The 12,713-nt window shown below is 60.2% G+C and overlaps 2 protein-coding genes across 2 annotated transcripts in view; one reads left to right on the forward strand and one right to left on the reverse strand.

Moving 5' to 3' along the window:
- The window catches only part of RSPH14 (radial spoke head 14 homolog), a 48,640-nt gene that overhangs the window by 2,059 nt on the left and 33,868 nt on the right, over nucleotides 1-12,713 (forward strand). Inside the window, exons 3-4 of the mRNA XM_070769962.1 lie at nucleotides 1,085-1,187; nucleotides 3,752-3,870. Of these exons, the coding sequence (XP_070626063.1) occupies nucleotides 1,085-1,187; nucleotides 3,752-3,870 (222 nt within the window). The remainder of the gene's footprint in view (nucleotides 1-1,084; nucleotides 1,188-3,751; nucleotides 3,871-12,713) is intronic.
- Nucleotides 9,158-12,713, reverse strand: part of GNAZ (G protein subunit alpha z) — a 30,242-nt gene continuing 26,686 nt past the window's right edge. Inside the window, exon 3 of the mRNA XM_070769961.1 lies at nucleotides 9,158-10,822. Coding sequence (XP_070626062.1) covers nucleotides 10,478-10,822 — 345 coding nt within the window. The 3' untranslated portion in view covers nucleotides 9,158-10,477. The remainder of the gene's footprint in view (nucleotides 10,823-12,713) is intronic.

A 12,713-nucleotide genomic window follows, 5' to 3' on the forward strand; every position in this document is an offset into this window, starting at 1 on the left:
CTGGCAGTCCATGGGGTCGCAAAGAGCTGGACCCCACTTAGTGACGAGACAACAATTAGCCACATAAGAGCTAAGTTGACATGCGTGGCCCAGTCGCAGCTCCTCCAGATGAGGTCCACAGTGCGTGATCTGCCGCTTCTCCCACCGGCCTTACTTATCCGAAGGGCTAGTTTAATCCCATGGAGAAGGCAATGGCACCCCACTCCAGCACTCTTGCCTGGAAAATCCCATGGACGGAGGAGGCTGGTGGGCTGCAGTCCATGGGGTCGCTAAGAGTCGGACACTACTGAGCGACTTCCCTTTCACTTTTCACTTTCATGCACTGGAGAAGGAAATGGCAACCCACTCCAGTGATCTTGCCTGGAGAATCCCAGGGACGGGGGAGCCTGGTGGGCTGCCGTCTATGGGTCACACAGAGTCAGACACGACTGAAGTGACTTAGCAGCAGCAGCAGCAGCAGTTTAATCCCAGAGGTGGCAGCAGTGGTCCCAACCTGGCCTCGGAGGCTGGGTGGAGCTTGGGTAATAAAGGCTGTGACTTAGTGAGCCCGACTCCGGGCCGGAACCACGACGAGCGCGTGCATGCCCGTGTTTATCTCAGTCCTCGTGGCACTGGCCCGGCGAGGGAAGGAGCCTCCTCAACAGAAGAAACGGAGTCTCAGCGAGAAGGACTATGAGGCCAGGGGGTGCCCCACGAAAAGGCAGGGTTTCTAGGTGCTCGAGCTGGCGTGCCTCGGCGTAACCCTTTCAAGGGTACACAGCAGCTGGGGACAAGCTGGAATTTGACCTCCGGTCTCTCCAAATAAAAGCGGTTTTTTGAACCCCGGGGAGGACCAGGGTGGCACCAGCAAGAGGCGTGCACAGAAATCGGGGGGGGGGGTGGAGACAGGGTCCCGGGGTGAGCCTTTCTGGCACCCAGAGGCCCCAGCAGTGACTCTGAAGCACTCGGTCGCCCACCCGGCGTCCCCGCACCCGCAAACAGCAGAGCCCTGGTGCTCTTGACCCCGACATCGGCGCGCCCATCGACTTCTGGGTCGGCTGGTGTCTGAGCCTGGAGGACATTCGTTGCTCCCTCTGCCCTGCAGGCTGCCTGGAGAGCCTGAAAGCCTTGCTGAAGGACACCAACGACCTCGTACGCATCAAGACCACCGAGGTGCTGTGCATCATGGCCACCCACAACGTGGGCAGGTGAGCCTCGTGCCCTGGGTCCCTGCCTGCGCTGAACCTGCCGCCCTCCCGGATCCACACGAGGGGAATACATGAGTGTGGGGGCCTGGTCCCCGGTCACCGTGGGGAGTTACAGCTTACGGAGCTGACTTACCGTCGGGGAGACTCGGGGTGGGCACCCAGGCGCTGAGAGAAGAGGCCTAGACACCTCACTCGGGGCGCAGAGAAGGGTCCGGCCACGTGGGGGACCCCCGTGACCTCCTTCTCCCGGAACGAGGCTGACCTCAGGCCGAGCACAGCTGGGCACTTCCTGTGTGCCGACCTGGGCCAGGCCTCACACCGAGCTCTCTCTTAGGCCCGACCGCAGCCTGGAGACCCTCACCAGGCGTGACCGGGCCTGCAGTTAGGCGGCTAATCAAATAGAATGGCTAAAAAGCCAGAAGCGGGAGAAAAGCCGGGAAAGAGGGACTTCCCTGGTGGCCCAGCATTTCAGCCTTCACCTTCCAGCGCGGTGGGCGCGGGGTTGGGCCCTGTTCGGGCGGCTGAGACCACACATGCCTGGTGTCCAAAACACCGAGACATAAAGCACAAGTCAGATCGTAACAAATCCAACCAAGATTTAAAAAATGGTCCACATTAAAAAAAAAAAAAGCCAGGACAGAAACCGTACATTCCCTCTCAACGCTCGGCCTTTGTGTAGAAACCGCACATTCCCTTTCAACGCTCGGCCTTTGCGTTTGCCGCCGTGTGACTTGGGGGACCTCGGTTCCCTGCAGCAGCAGTGCTGTGCGTGCACTCCACTGTGTCTGACTCTCGCGACCCCGTGGACGGCAGCGCACCAGGCTCCTCTGCCCGTGGGATTTCCCAGGCAAGAACACCGGGGTGGGTTGCCATTCCCCCAAGGGGTCTTCCTGACCCAGGGATCAAACCTGCGTCTCCTGCGTCTCCTGGCAGGCGGGGTCTTTACTGCTGAGCCACCTGGGAAGCCCGACCACCACAGATCAAGCCTGTGCCCTCAGCAGTGAAAGCTCGGAGTCCCGACCACTGAACCATCAGGGGGTTCCCCAAACAGTTCATCTTAAGCCCAAACCCCTGAACGATTAGGCAGCCGCCAGTCCCTGTGCCCAGCAGACCATGTTTCCCGTCATCTTTTCTGCTTAAACCACGCCTGTACCATCATGAATCAGTAGCTTCACTTCTTTAAAGTTAACCAAGAACTAAGATATTAATGAAGTAATCTGCAGGCCAGACCCTTCTAGAATCTTTACAGTCATCTCCCTACTGTTTGAGACGTTCATTTTTAAGTATTTCCAAAGCATTCAACTTTGTTTTCAAGAGGAAGTTTAAAAAAAAAAGAAACCCAGAAACTAACAACTCTTCTCTCATCGAATTGGCTCACATGCATGCTGAGTCGCTTCAGTCGTGTCTGACTCTTTGCGACCCCATGGACTGTAGCCCACAGGCTCCTCTGTCCTTGGGGATTCTCCAGGCAAGAGTCCTGGAGTGGGATACCATGCCCTCCTCCAGAGCAATCTCCCCATCTTCCCCACCCAGGGATCGAACCCGAGCCTCCTCTGACTCCTGCATTGCATGTGGGTTCTTTTCCGCTGAGCCGCCGGGAAAGCCCTTCAATGGGCTTACCTGATAGTTAATGAACGTATGTCATTATAATGACAAGCACAACAGGCTTATGTGGGTTTTGAGGGATGGGCCTGCCCTGGACGGAGGACAGGTGTGTGTCCGGCAGGTGGAGAGAGGCTCAGTTAGCCCAGCCCAGTGCTCAGGGAGGTTGGCCTCTGGCTTCTGTCGCCCGGAGTCCTCCACCACCACTCAGGTACACTGGATTCCAGGGCCACTGCAGCCTCTGCCTTCTCCTCAGAGGCTGCAGGGATGCAGTCTGTCCCAGCCGGCCCAGGCTCAGGCTCCAGGGAGGCGGGGGGGTGGTGCGGACCCCCTGCCTCTAGGTTCTTACTGGGTCCTCTCCGGGCACAGCCTTCAGTTCAGTTCAGCTCAGTCACTCAGTTGTGTCCGACTCTGCGACCCCGTGGACTGCAGCATGCCAGGCCTCCCTGTCCATCACCAGCTCCTGGAGTTTGCTCAAACTCATGTCCATTGAGTCCGTGATGCCATCCAACCATCTCATCCTCTGTCGTCCCATTCTCCTGCCTTCAACCTTGCCCAGCTTCAGAGTCTTTTCCAATGAGTCAGCTCTTTACATCAGGTGGCCAAAGTATTGGAGTTTCAGCTTTAGCATCAGTCCTTCCAATGAACACCCAGGACTGATCTCCTTTAGGATGGACTGGTTGGATCTCCTTGTAGTCCATGGGACTCTAAAGAGTCTTCTCCAACACCACAGTGCAGAAGCATCAATTCTTTGGTGCTCAGCTTTCTTTATAGTCCAACGCTCAGATCCATACATGACCACTGGAAAAACCATAGCCTTGACTTAGACGGACCTTTGTTGGAAAAGTAATGTCTCTGCTTTTTAACATGCTGTCTAGGTTGGTCATAACCTTCCTTCCAAGGAGAAAGCGTCTTTTAATTTCATCCCTTGGCCGTGTCTAAATCTGACTTTTCTTCCCCAGAGAGGGCTTTCTGGAGCACAATGTCATCCAAGCCCTGTCCTTCCTGCTGAGCGACGCGCAGCCAGCCTGCCGGGAGAACCTGTACACGGCTTTCAAGCACCTGGCCCAGCTGCCTGCAGGTAAGCCCGCCATGGGCGCGGGCGGCCCGGGGGCGCTTCTCCCGACAGGCACCTGCTGTGCTGATCACAGCTTAGAGCACGTCATGCTTTTATTGAGACACAACATACCTGTTAAATGGGGCTTCCCTGGTGGCTCAGACGGTAAAGCATCTGCCTACAGTGTGGGAGACCTGGGTTCGATCCCTGGGTCGGGAAGATCCTCTGGAGAAGGAAATGGCAACCCTATCCAGTACTCTTGCCTGGAAAGTCCCATGGACGGAGGAGCCTGGTGGGCTACAGTCTGTGGGGTCGCGAAGAGTCGGACATGACTGAGGGACTTCATGTTCACTTTTCACCTTCATGCCTGTTAAAAAGGCCCACGTTGTACATGAACGCTTGATTAACTTGTACCAAGTGAGCCTGCCACTTCTGGGCACCGCTGCTACCCAGATCAAGACACGTGCCAAGGGTCTACTCCCAGAAGTCACCGCCCCTCACCCAAAGGTCGACACTTCAATCTGTCTCTAGTTCAGAGGCCGTAGGTTGATCTGTGCTACTTTAAACTTTGCATGGGGCTTCCCTGGTGGCTCGGACAGGAAAGGATCTGCCTGCAATGCAGGAGACCCAGGTTCGATCCCTGGGTTGGGAAGATCCTCTGGAGGGGGAATGGCCACCCACGCCAGCATTCTGGCCTGGAGCAGGTGGACACAGTCTGCAGGATTCTGTCTCTGGCTTCTGTGTCTCTGTTGTGCGGTCGTGTGTGGCTGGTTTTTGCCCGTTTGCGGTGCAGTGTGGTATGCACACTATATGAGTGTTATTTGTCCCTTCTGTTGCCCGCGTGGGTTTTCGTTGAGAACGTATGAATTGTTTCTGGTGTGTGGCAGCCGAGAATACAGCGGCCGCTAACAGTCTTACCTGTCTTTCGACGGACACGCGTATGCGTTTCTTTTGGGATCCGCCTTGCAGAGAACCGCTGAGCGCAGGACAACTGACGTCCAGCTTTAGAAGGTCGTAGGAGTGATGTCCTAAACGAGTTTCGCCAACATGCGCCCCCACCAGTCGTGCGAGGGAGCCCCGGGCGGCCCGTGCCGTGCCCACACGGGCTCTTTGAGCTGAGCTGGCGGGTGCGTGGCTGTGTCTCACTTTGGTTTTCGCTTGTTTCTCCCTGGCGACGAGAGCCCCGTAAACACCCTCTTCTGAGAAGCACCAGAGTGCGTTTTTAAGGACGGAAGACCCCACCCCTGGGTCAGCACCCCCCCAGCTGACCACTTCTGCTAATCCAATGCGAGTCCAGGGTCACCACCACCCTCTGACCGCGACTGGAGGGTGGGGATTCGCGTCAGAGCTGACACTCGACCCGGCACGTGACGCAGTGAGCATTTGTAAATGAGGGGCTCGTTCTGAGAGGCAGGAGGCCAGGCCTTGGAGGGAGGGCCTTAAGCCTGACCCAGGCCTTAAGATGTCAGGCACCAGGAGTCAGACAGGCCGGGTCCGTCTGCTCTCCCCTGGAGCCCCGCGTGCCCCGGGACAGGCTGTCTCCTCGTGGGGAAGGGAGGCTGATGGGACCTGTCCCCACCTCGGACGCCCGCAGTGAGGACCAGGTGGGGCCCTCCCTGAACCCGGGCCCAGAGACAAATGGCCAAGGGAACCAGTCAGTACAGAGGGGCCGGCTGAACAGAGCGGAGCCCCGGGGCTTCAACTGCGGCCGGCGGGGACCACGCCCTCCTGCAGCTGGGCTGGGCTGGGCACGCCAGGCCGGAGGGCACAACCCGGGGGTCTTTTTAAAAAGTCTGCTCTGGGACGTCCCTGGGGGTCCAGCGGTTAAGAACCTGCTGTGCAATCCGGGGGACTTTTGTTTCCATGCCTGGTTGGGGAGTTAAGATCACACGTGCCGAGGAGCAGTGAAGCCCACGCGTGTAACTAGAGTCTGTGCGCCACACCTACCACCCAACGTGGCGGAATAAACACACAAGTCAAAGACCACCCTGCCCCCGACCCCGGCCCACGTCTTCCTGAAACACCCCTTGGCTAGCTTCTCCTAGGCGACCATGCTCGAGGGCCTCTGGGAGATCGGGGCGTCTCCAGGAGGAACCAGTCCTGGGGCCGAGCTTCACCTTTGCTCTCTGCACCGGGGCACCCCTGCTCGGGGTGTGGAGACAGGGGATTTGCCGTTCTCACCCGGGACTCTTAAAATTACTGTGACCTCTGTGAGCATTTGGGGGAACAGAGAGGCGATGATAACGAACATCAGGAACCACCACCAGCTTCGCTGAATCTTAACATCCAACTGCCCTTCACATTTGCTTGAGATTTCTGCTGAAAAAGTACAGTACCCTGTGAACCGCAACACCGCCCCCACCCAGCATCACCCTCCTTTCCGCCCTCCCCGGAGCCACCGAGGGTGGGCTACTACACCCGAAACACACGTCTCTGCATATTACCACGGTTGTAATTATATACATTGGGCTTCCCTCGCGGCTCAGCTGGTAAAGAATCCACCTGCAATGTGGGAGACCTGGGTTCGATCCCTGGGTTGGGGAAGGAAACGGCTACCCACTCTAGCATTCTGGCCTGGAGAATTCCATGAACTGTACAAGGGTCGCAAAGAGTCGGACACGACTGAGCGACTTTCACTATCATGAATTATACATAGATCTTGCCTCACCTGATTTAAAAGCTGTATATAGGTGGATCTTGCTGTACGTGTCTGCCTGGTACTTTCTACACCGAATGCCATGACTATCGATGTGTCGATAGTCATGTATCGATGTGGGATGTATCGATGTGTGTCACGGGCTCTATTTCCTGACTGTAACCTCCGCCTGCCCATCCCGTGTTGGAACCTACAGTTACATTCAGTAAACTCACCCCAGCCTGGCTGACCTTGCGTGTGCTCGTTTCCCCTGGGGATGGTGTCTTGGGGCTGCAGATCCGGTCGCTTCTCAGCGTTCCTGTCCCAGCCGGGAGGGCTGGGCGTGCCCCCTTATTGCAGGGTGCTGGCTGCATAGCCTTAGCCATCACTGACTGTGGCTCTGCAGAGGTCCCCAGGCTGGCAGAGGGGCGTCTTCTCTCCAGCCAGAGCCTCTCGGGAGCCCGAGTCCATCTGTCGACTTGTTTGCTCTGTGTCTCATCGATTGCAGGGAGTGTTTCATTTCTCCCAGATTCTACCCTCAGCTGGCCACACACAGTGCAAACACCATGTTCCAGGCAGTCTGATAGATTTCCACTGTTTGTTCATTTGAGTAAAGTCACTTTTTATTTAATAAAACAGCAGTTTTTCATTTGAATGGTAGTGAGCTTCCATCAATCTTTTCCTTTGTGGCTTTTGATGGGGGGTGCCATTTAAGACTTTGGCGCTAAGAGCTCATGGAGGCATTCTGTCACATTTTCTTCTAAAAGTTGAGAAAGAGTTTTGCTTTTCACACTCAGCTTGAGAAGGGACCCGGGGTGGATTTCTGTTCTGAAGCCAAAAGTCCCTTACCAGCCCAACACTGTCTTCCTACCTTCAATAAGCAAGCGCTGTATGGCCCCCTGCAAATTTTTCTGAAATTCACAGGGGTTAGGCTCTCCCGGAGAGCAGGGAGGCCAGAGTTTCACCCTTTATCTCAGGATTTCCTGGGCTCTGCTCAGCCTCTGTGACCCGCCCAGAGGGAGGCCTGGGACACTCTGGGGAGGGTCGGCAGCAGGCGGTGCGCAGCTTGGACGGAGAGCGGGGGAGGGACACGGCGCGTGGCGGGCGCCCCCGGAGGACCTTCTGGGGGCCCTGAGCGCCGGCCTGGGGGGCCGTGTCCCGGGCGTGTCCTCGCTGGGGCCAGTGTTGGGAGGGTTTGAGTGGGCCAGGGCAGCTGTTTCTGGTACCCCTCCCCGCAGTGGCCGGCAGGGGGCGCCGCAGGACCGGCCACCGCAGCGCGGGCGGCTCCGCTTTGCGGGGCCCCGAGTGACCAGCGGCCGCCCCCCGTGCGGACACAGCCCGGGAAGCGCTCTCGCCACCCCCCTCCCCGGCCCTCTCCTCTGGCGGCAGGGGCGGGGGGCGGGCTTTCCTGGAGTCCCTCCTTGGGGCCAGACAGCGATGGGGGGCTGCCTCCAGGGGAGCGCGGGGGTGGGGTTTGCGGGCGTCCTCAGCCGGACAGCCCGGGGGCAGCACACGCCCCCGGCCCCCCGGACTCAGCCGCGGCCCCAGGGGACCCTCTCCCCGCTCAGGGCCGCCCTCCTTCAGCTCAGCCCCCTGTCCCAGCTCCCGCACTGCTAAGCGTGGGCCTCTCTGCACCGCAGCTCGTGCCTTCCCGGAAGGAGGCGGCTCCATCCTCGCAAACGCCCCAGCCCTGTCTGCCCGGCGGAGGGGACTTCCGAGGCCCCGGGGGTGGGTCTTGGGCCCCCTCAGCAGAGGGATCAGCTGGTCAGAGGAGGAACTGAGCAAATAAAAGGTGGAGGTGGGGAGGCCAGGGGGCTGTCCCAGGGAATCCTGTCTCTGCCTTGAACGCATCAGGGCAGGAGGCAGACGCCTTGTTTCCCTCCAGCTGTGTGCTTTTAGTTAAAGACGCTCGCGGTGAGCTTACCTCCTATCCCAGCTGGCATGAAAGCACAGAATAAGCCTGCAGAGCGGGTTCCGCTGCTTGGGGATGAGCAGGGGCCCTGCGCCACTGTGTCTGCGTACCTCCCTCGGGGCTTTGGCTGGGTCCTGGGTTTGAGATGGTGCTCTGGGGTGGCTCCGTGCACCCCTCCCCCCGGGCTCCTGCCGCAGCCGTTCGGGGGCAAAGCTGAGCAAAGACCCAGGCCTTGGGAAGCACTGGCCCTCGGCCCCCTCTCTGCCCCCCCTGGAGAGGATGGCTCCGCCGCCCCCGCCCCCGCACCCGACCTTGGGCACGTTCCCGTCCTCTGTCAAATGGGTCGCCACTGACACCCCGAGCACCCCGCCCAGTGAGGATGAACTTCCCTGAGGAGCGTTTCCCACCCTCGGCGACGCTGCTCCCCACCCTGGCGAGGCAGCCGGCGCTGGGCCGGGGACCCTGCTCCGTACGCCAGCCCGCCCCGCAGGGATGACTCTGACCCTGGACACGGTGTCTTTGGGGCAGAGGGGGTCCAGGTGACTGAGCAGCTTGGGCTGGAGCCCCCATTGTCTCCAACTGCAGCACCTCAGGACACACAGGCGGGCGGGCCTCCGCCTCCGTTGGGCTTGTTGGTTCTTGACGTTCATCTCCAGACGGTTTTTCTAAAGGCGTGCAGGGAGTGGGCAGAGAAGAGGGACCTGGGCATGGCCACCGTCCCCCCGACCCCGTGCCGCACACAGAGCACTCGGGGACGAGGCCTGGCTCATTCAGGGAATTTTATTTTCATAAAGGAGACGATCTCGGACTTTCGCGCTATCCCTCGGCTCCTTGCGCCCCCTTCGACAGTCCTCGGCTGTGACTCTGGGCACTGACCTCGGGCTCGGGGTCCCGAACAAGGGCCCAGAGGGGTTCCGCCCGGCGAGGGCTCTGCGGGCAGCCCTCGGCCGGGGCCGTCCACGTGGCGGGGGGTAGCCCCGCGGGCAGGAAGGGCCCCCCTCAGGCGGCCGAGCCTTCACAGGAGGCCGGCTGCCCCTCGGGCCTCCCGTCCCTTCACACGCGGAGACGCCACAGGTCATTTCCCGTTTTAAACACCGAGACGCCAAGCTACTGCTCGTCCGCTCCCGCGGTGAAGGGCCTTCTGTGAACACAGCACGTTTATTTTCTGAAAGAAAAACGAAGCGGAGGCCGCACCAGGGACAGGGGACGCTGCACGGGCGTATGTACAACGCGGCCCCGAGGCTACCGCCGGGCAGACGGATAGATGCGCCCGGTGACGACTTTGACACTCAGCAAGCCAAGACACGAGAAGGGCCACCCGGAGTGGGGGGGACAAAAAATAGGTTTTGAAAATCTGCGTTTAAAAAAGAATACTCAACTGCATTGGAAATTTTCTGTATCTCTGCGAAACACCACGAGATTTGGCCCAAAAAAAAAAAAAGGATATCGGAGGAGAAAAACCAGGGTTTGGTTTTATAAAACGTCCAACTCGTAGGAGAAAAGCGGGAACCCAGCGGGCCGCGCCACGCGGGTCACCGTGTGGCTTTGCTGCATGGTCCCCAAGCGCGTTAAAAAGGGCGGTGAGTGGCCGGAGGGCTAGTCAGTGCTGTGGGCGGCACGGCCCCGGCTCTGGGTCTCCTCCCGGGGAGTTGGCCGCCCGGCCCTGTGGTCCCCCGGCACGGAGCAGGGCCGTGTCAGGAAGGCAGAGTGACGTGGCGGGAGGGTCTGGGGGTTGGGGGGGCGGACTTGGCGGCAGCTCCTCAAGCCTTCATGGGACCTCGGCCAGGCGAGGGGCCTGCCCGTCTGCAGAGAGAGAGAGTGTGTGTATGCGTGTGTGTGCACGCGCGCAAGTGTGTCTACCTACCTAGCAACCTATCCGTATATAGTCGTGTTTGCAGAGACGAGGGGGCCGGGGCGGGGGCTGGGGGCACGCTCCAGCCCCCACCCCCGGCTTCTGGCCCCGGGCTGGTCCTCCGCCTCGCCGCGGCCCCGCCGGCCCCCACCCCCGCCTCGCCGCGGCCCCGCCGGCCCCCACCCCCGTCTTCCGCCCCGGGCTGGTCCCCGCCTCGCCGCGGCGCCGGCCCTCAGCAGAGGCCGATGTACTTGAGGTTGTTCTGGATGATGACGTCGGTCACGGCGTCGAACACGAACTGGATGTTGCCGGTGTCGGTGGCGCAGGTGAAGTGCGAGTAGATCTCCTTGGTCTCCTTGTTGCGGTTCAGGTCCTCGAACTGCCGCTGGATGTAGACGGCGGCCTCCTCGTAGGTGTTCTGGCCGCTGTACTCGGGGAAGCACACGGTCAGCGGGATGCGGCGGATCTTCTGTGCCAGCAGGTCCTTCTTGTTCAGGAAGAGGATGAGGGACGTGCTGACGAACCAGTTGTTGTTGCAGATGGAGTCGAAGAGGCGCAGGCTCTCGGCCATCCGGCTCTGGGGGGAGGGGGTGGGGGGCGGTCAGCAGAGCCGGGCCCCAGCAGGCCCCACGCCCGCACAGCCCCCCCGGGGTCACTGGCCGCGCGCCTTCAGGGGCTGCCGGCCGGGGACCCGCCCCCACAGGCCAGGCCCTGCCTCCCATGCAGGACCGTCCTCGCCACACCCCTCTGCAGGGAGCTCGTGGTCAGCCCCGCCTGCTGGGGGTGGGCCAGCCAGGAGCCTCCATCCTGCCAGGTGTCAGGCCTCACGGGAGTCTGTGACATGCGGGTCCTCTGTTCCTAAAAGGCTCCAGGGCGGAGCTGGGCCAGCCCAGCCCCTGCTGGCTGCGTGCTCACCTGGTGCCACACACAGGAGCCCTCCGCCGCCCCCAGGAGGTGAGGACGACCCCCCGGAGGCCCCGTGACTGCAGTGTGGCCCCGGGGGCCCCTTCCACCTCCCCAAGAGGACCAAGGATATGCTGCAGCCTGCAGGCTCTCGAGGAGCCCAGGGCCCTCACCTGCTCCTCCCCACCCCCCACGACTGATCACCTTGCTTCTTAAGGGACGCCTGCGGGTGGTGAGCTGCCCTGTGTTTTAAGGTGAATAAGATGAGTGTCCTGAAGGCAGGGCCAGCCTAGAGCTGAGTCATTAGATGAAGGACTGTTCTGAGCACGCACAATGAACAGGGACGCTCTGCTGACCACCCTTGACCTTATCATCCCATCCTGCAGACGAAGAAACCAAGGCAGAGAAATGTGCTCCAAGTCCCCAGGCCAGGAGCTCGAGGCTCGCTGACCCTCCGGGGCAGACGCGCAGAGCTGCTGGCCCCAGGGTGGGGTGCCCAGGGGCGCCCATGAAGCCCTCCCTCATCTCCCAGAGGCCTGGCCCTCTCAGACGAACAGGATCTGATGGCATCAGTGCTGACAAGGCATCCCTCCCCACCGCCCCCTCACCACAGAGACACGGACTCCAGGCCCTGCTCTCCACCTGGGAGGCTGGTCTTTCAAACCCTTCCTGTGCTTTCGTTAGAAAGAGCCTGGTCTCAGGTCTTGGGGACGGTGTGTGTTTGGGGGGTGATCGTGTGTGTTGGGGGTGATCGTGTGTGTTGGGGGGTGATCGTGTGTGTGTGTGTGTTTGGGGGGTGATCATATGTGTGTGTTGGGGGTGATCGTGTGCGTTGGGGGGTGATCGTGTGCGTTGGGGGGTGATCATGTGTGTTGGGGGGTGATTGCGTGTGTGTGTGTTTGGGGGGTGATCATGTGTGTGTGTGTGTTTGGGGGGTGATCATATGTGTGTGTTGGGGGTGATCGTGTGCGTTGGGGGGTGATCATGTGTGTTGGGGGGTGATTGCGTGTGTGTGTGTTTGGGGGGTGATCATGTGTGTGTGTTGGGGGTGATCGTGTGTGTTGGGGGGTGATTGTGTGTGTGTGTTGGGGGGGTGATCATGTGTGTGTGTGTTGGGGGGGTGATCATGTGTGTGTGTTGGGGGTGATCATGTGTGTTGGGGGGTGATCGTGTGTGTTGGGGGTGATCATGTCTGTTGGGGGATGATCGTGTGTGTTGGGGGTGACTGTGCGTGTGTGTTTGGGGGGTGATCATGTGTGTGTGTTGGGGGATGATCATGTGTGTTGGGGGATGATGGTGTGTGTTGCGGGGTGATTGTGTGTGTTGGGGGATGATCGTATGTGTTGGGGGGTGATCATGTGTGTTGGGGGGTGATCGTGTGTGTTGGGGGGTGATCGTGTGTGTTGGGGGAGTGACCGTGTGTATGTGTGTGTGTTGGGGGGGCGATCCTTCTGCAGACAGAAGCAGGATGCCGGCCCCCAGCGTGTCTGAGAGCAGGATGGAGTCCCCCTCGCCGAGGCTGGTGGTCCAGGAAACCACCTGCCACTGGGTGGCAACGAGCGCTA

The sequence above is a fragment of the Bos indicus genome, chromosome 17, assembly GCF_029378745.1.
Source record: "Bos indicus isolate NIAB-ARS_2022 breed Sahiwal x Tharparkar chromosome 17, NIAB-ARS_B.indTharparkar_mat_pri_1.0, whole genome shotgun sequence".
NCBI classification, from domain to species: Eukaryota; Metazoa; Chordata; class Mammalia; order Artiodactyla; family Bovidae; genus Bos; species Bos indicus.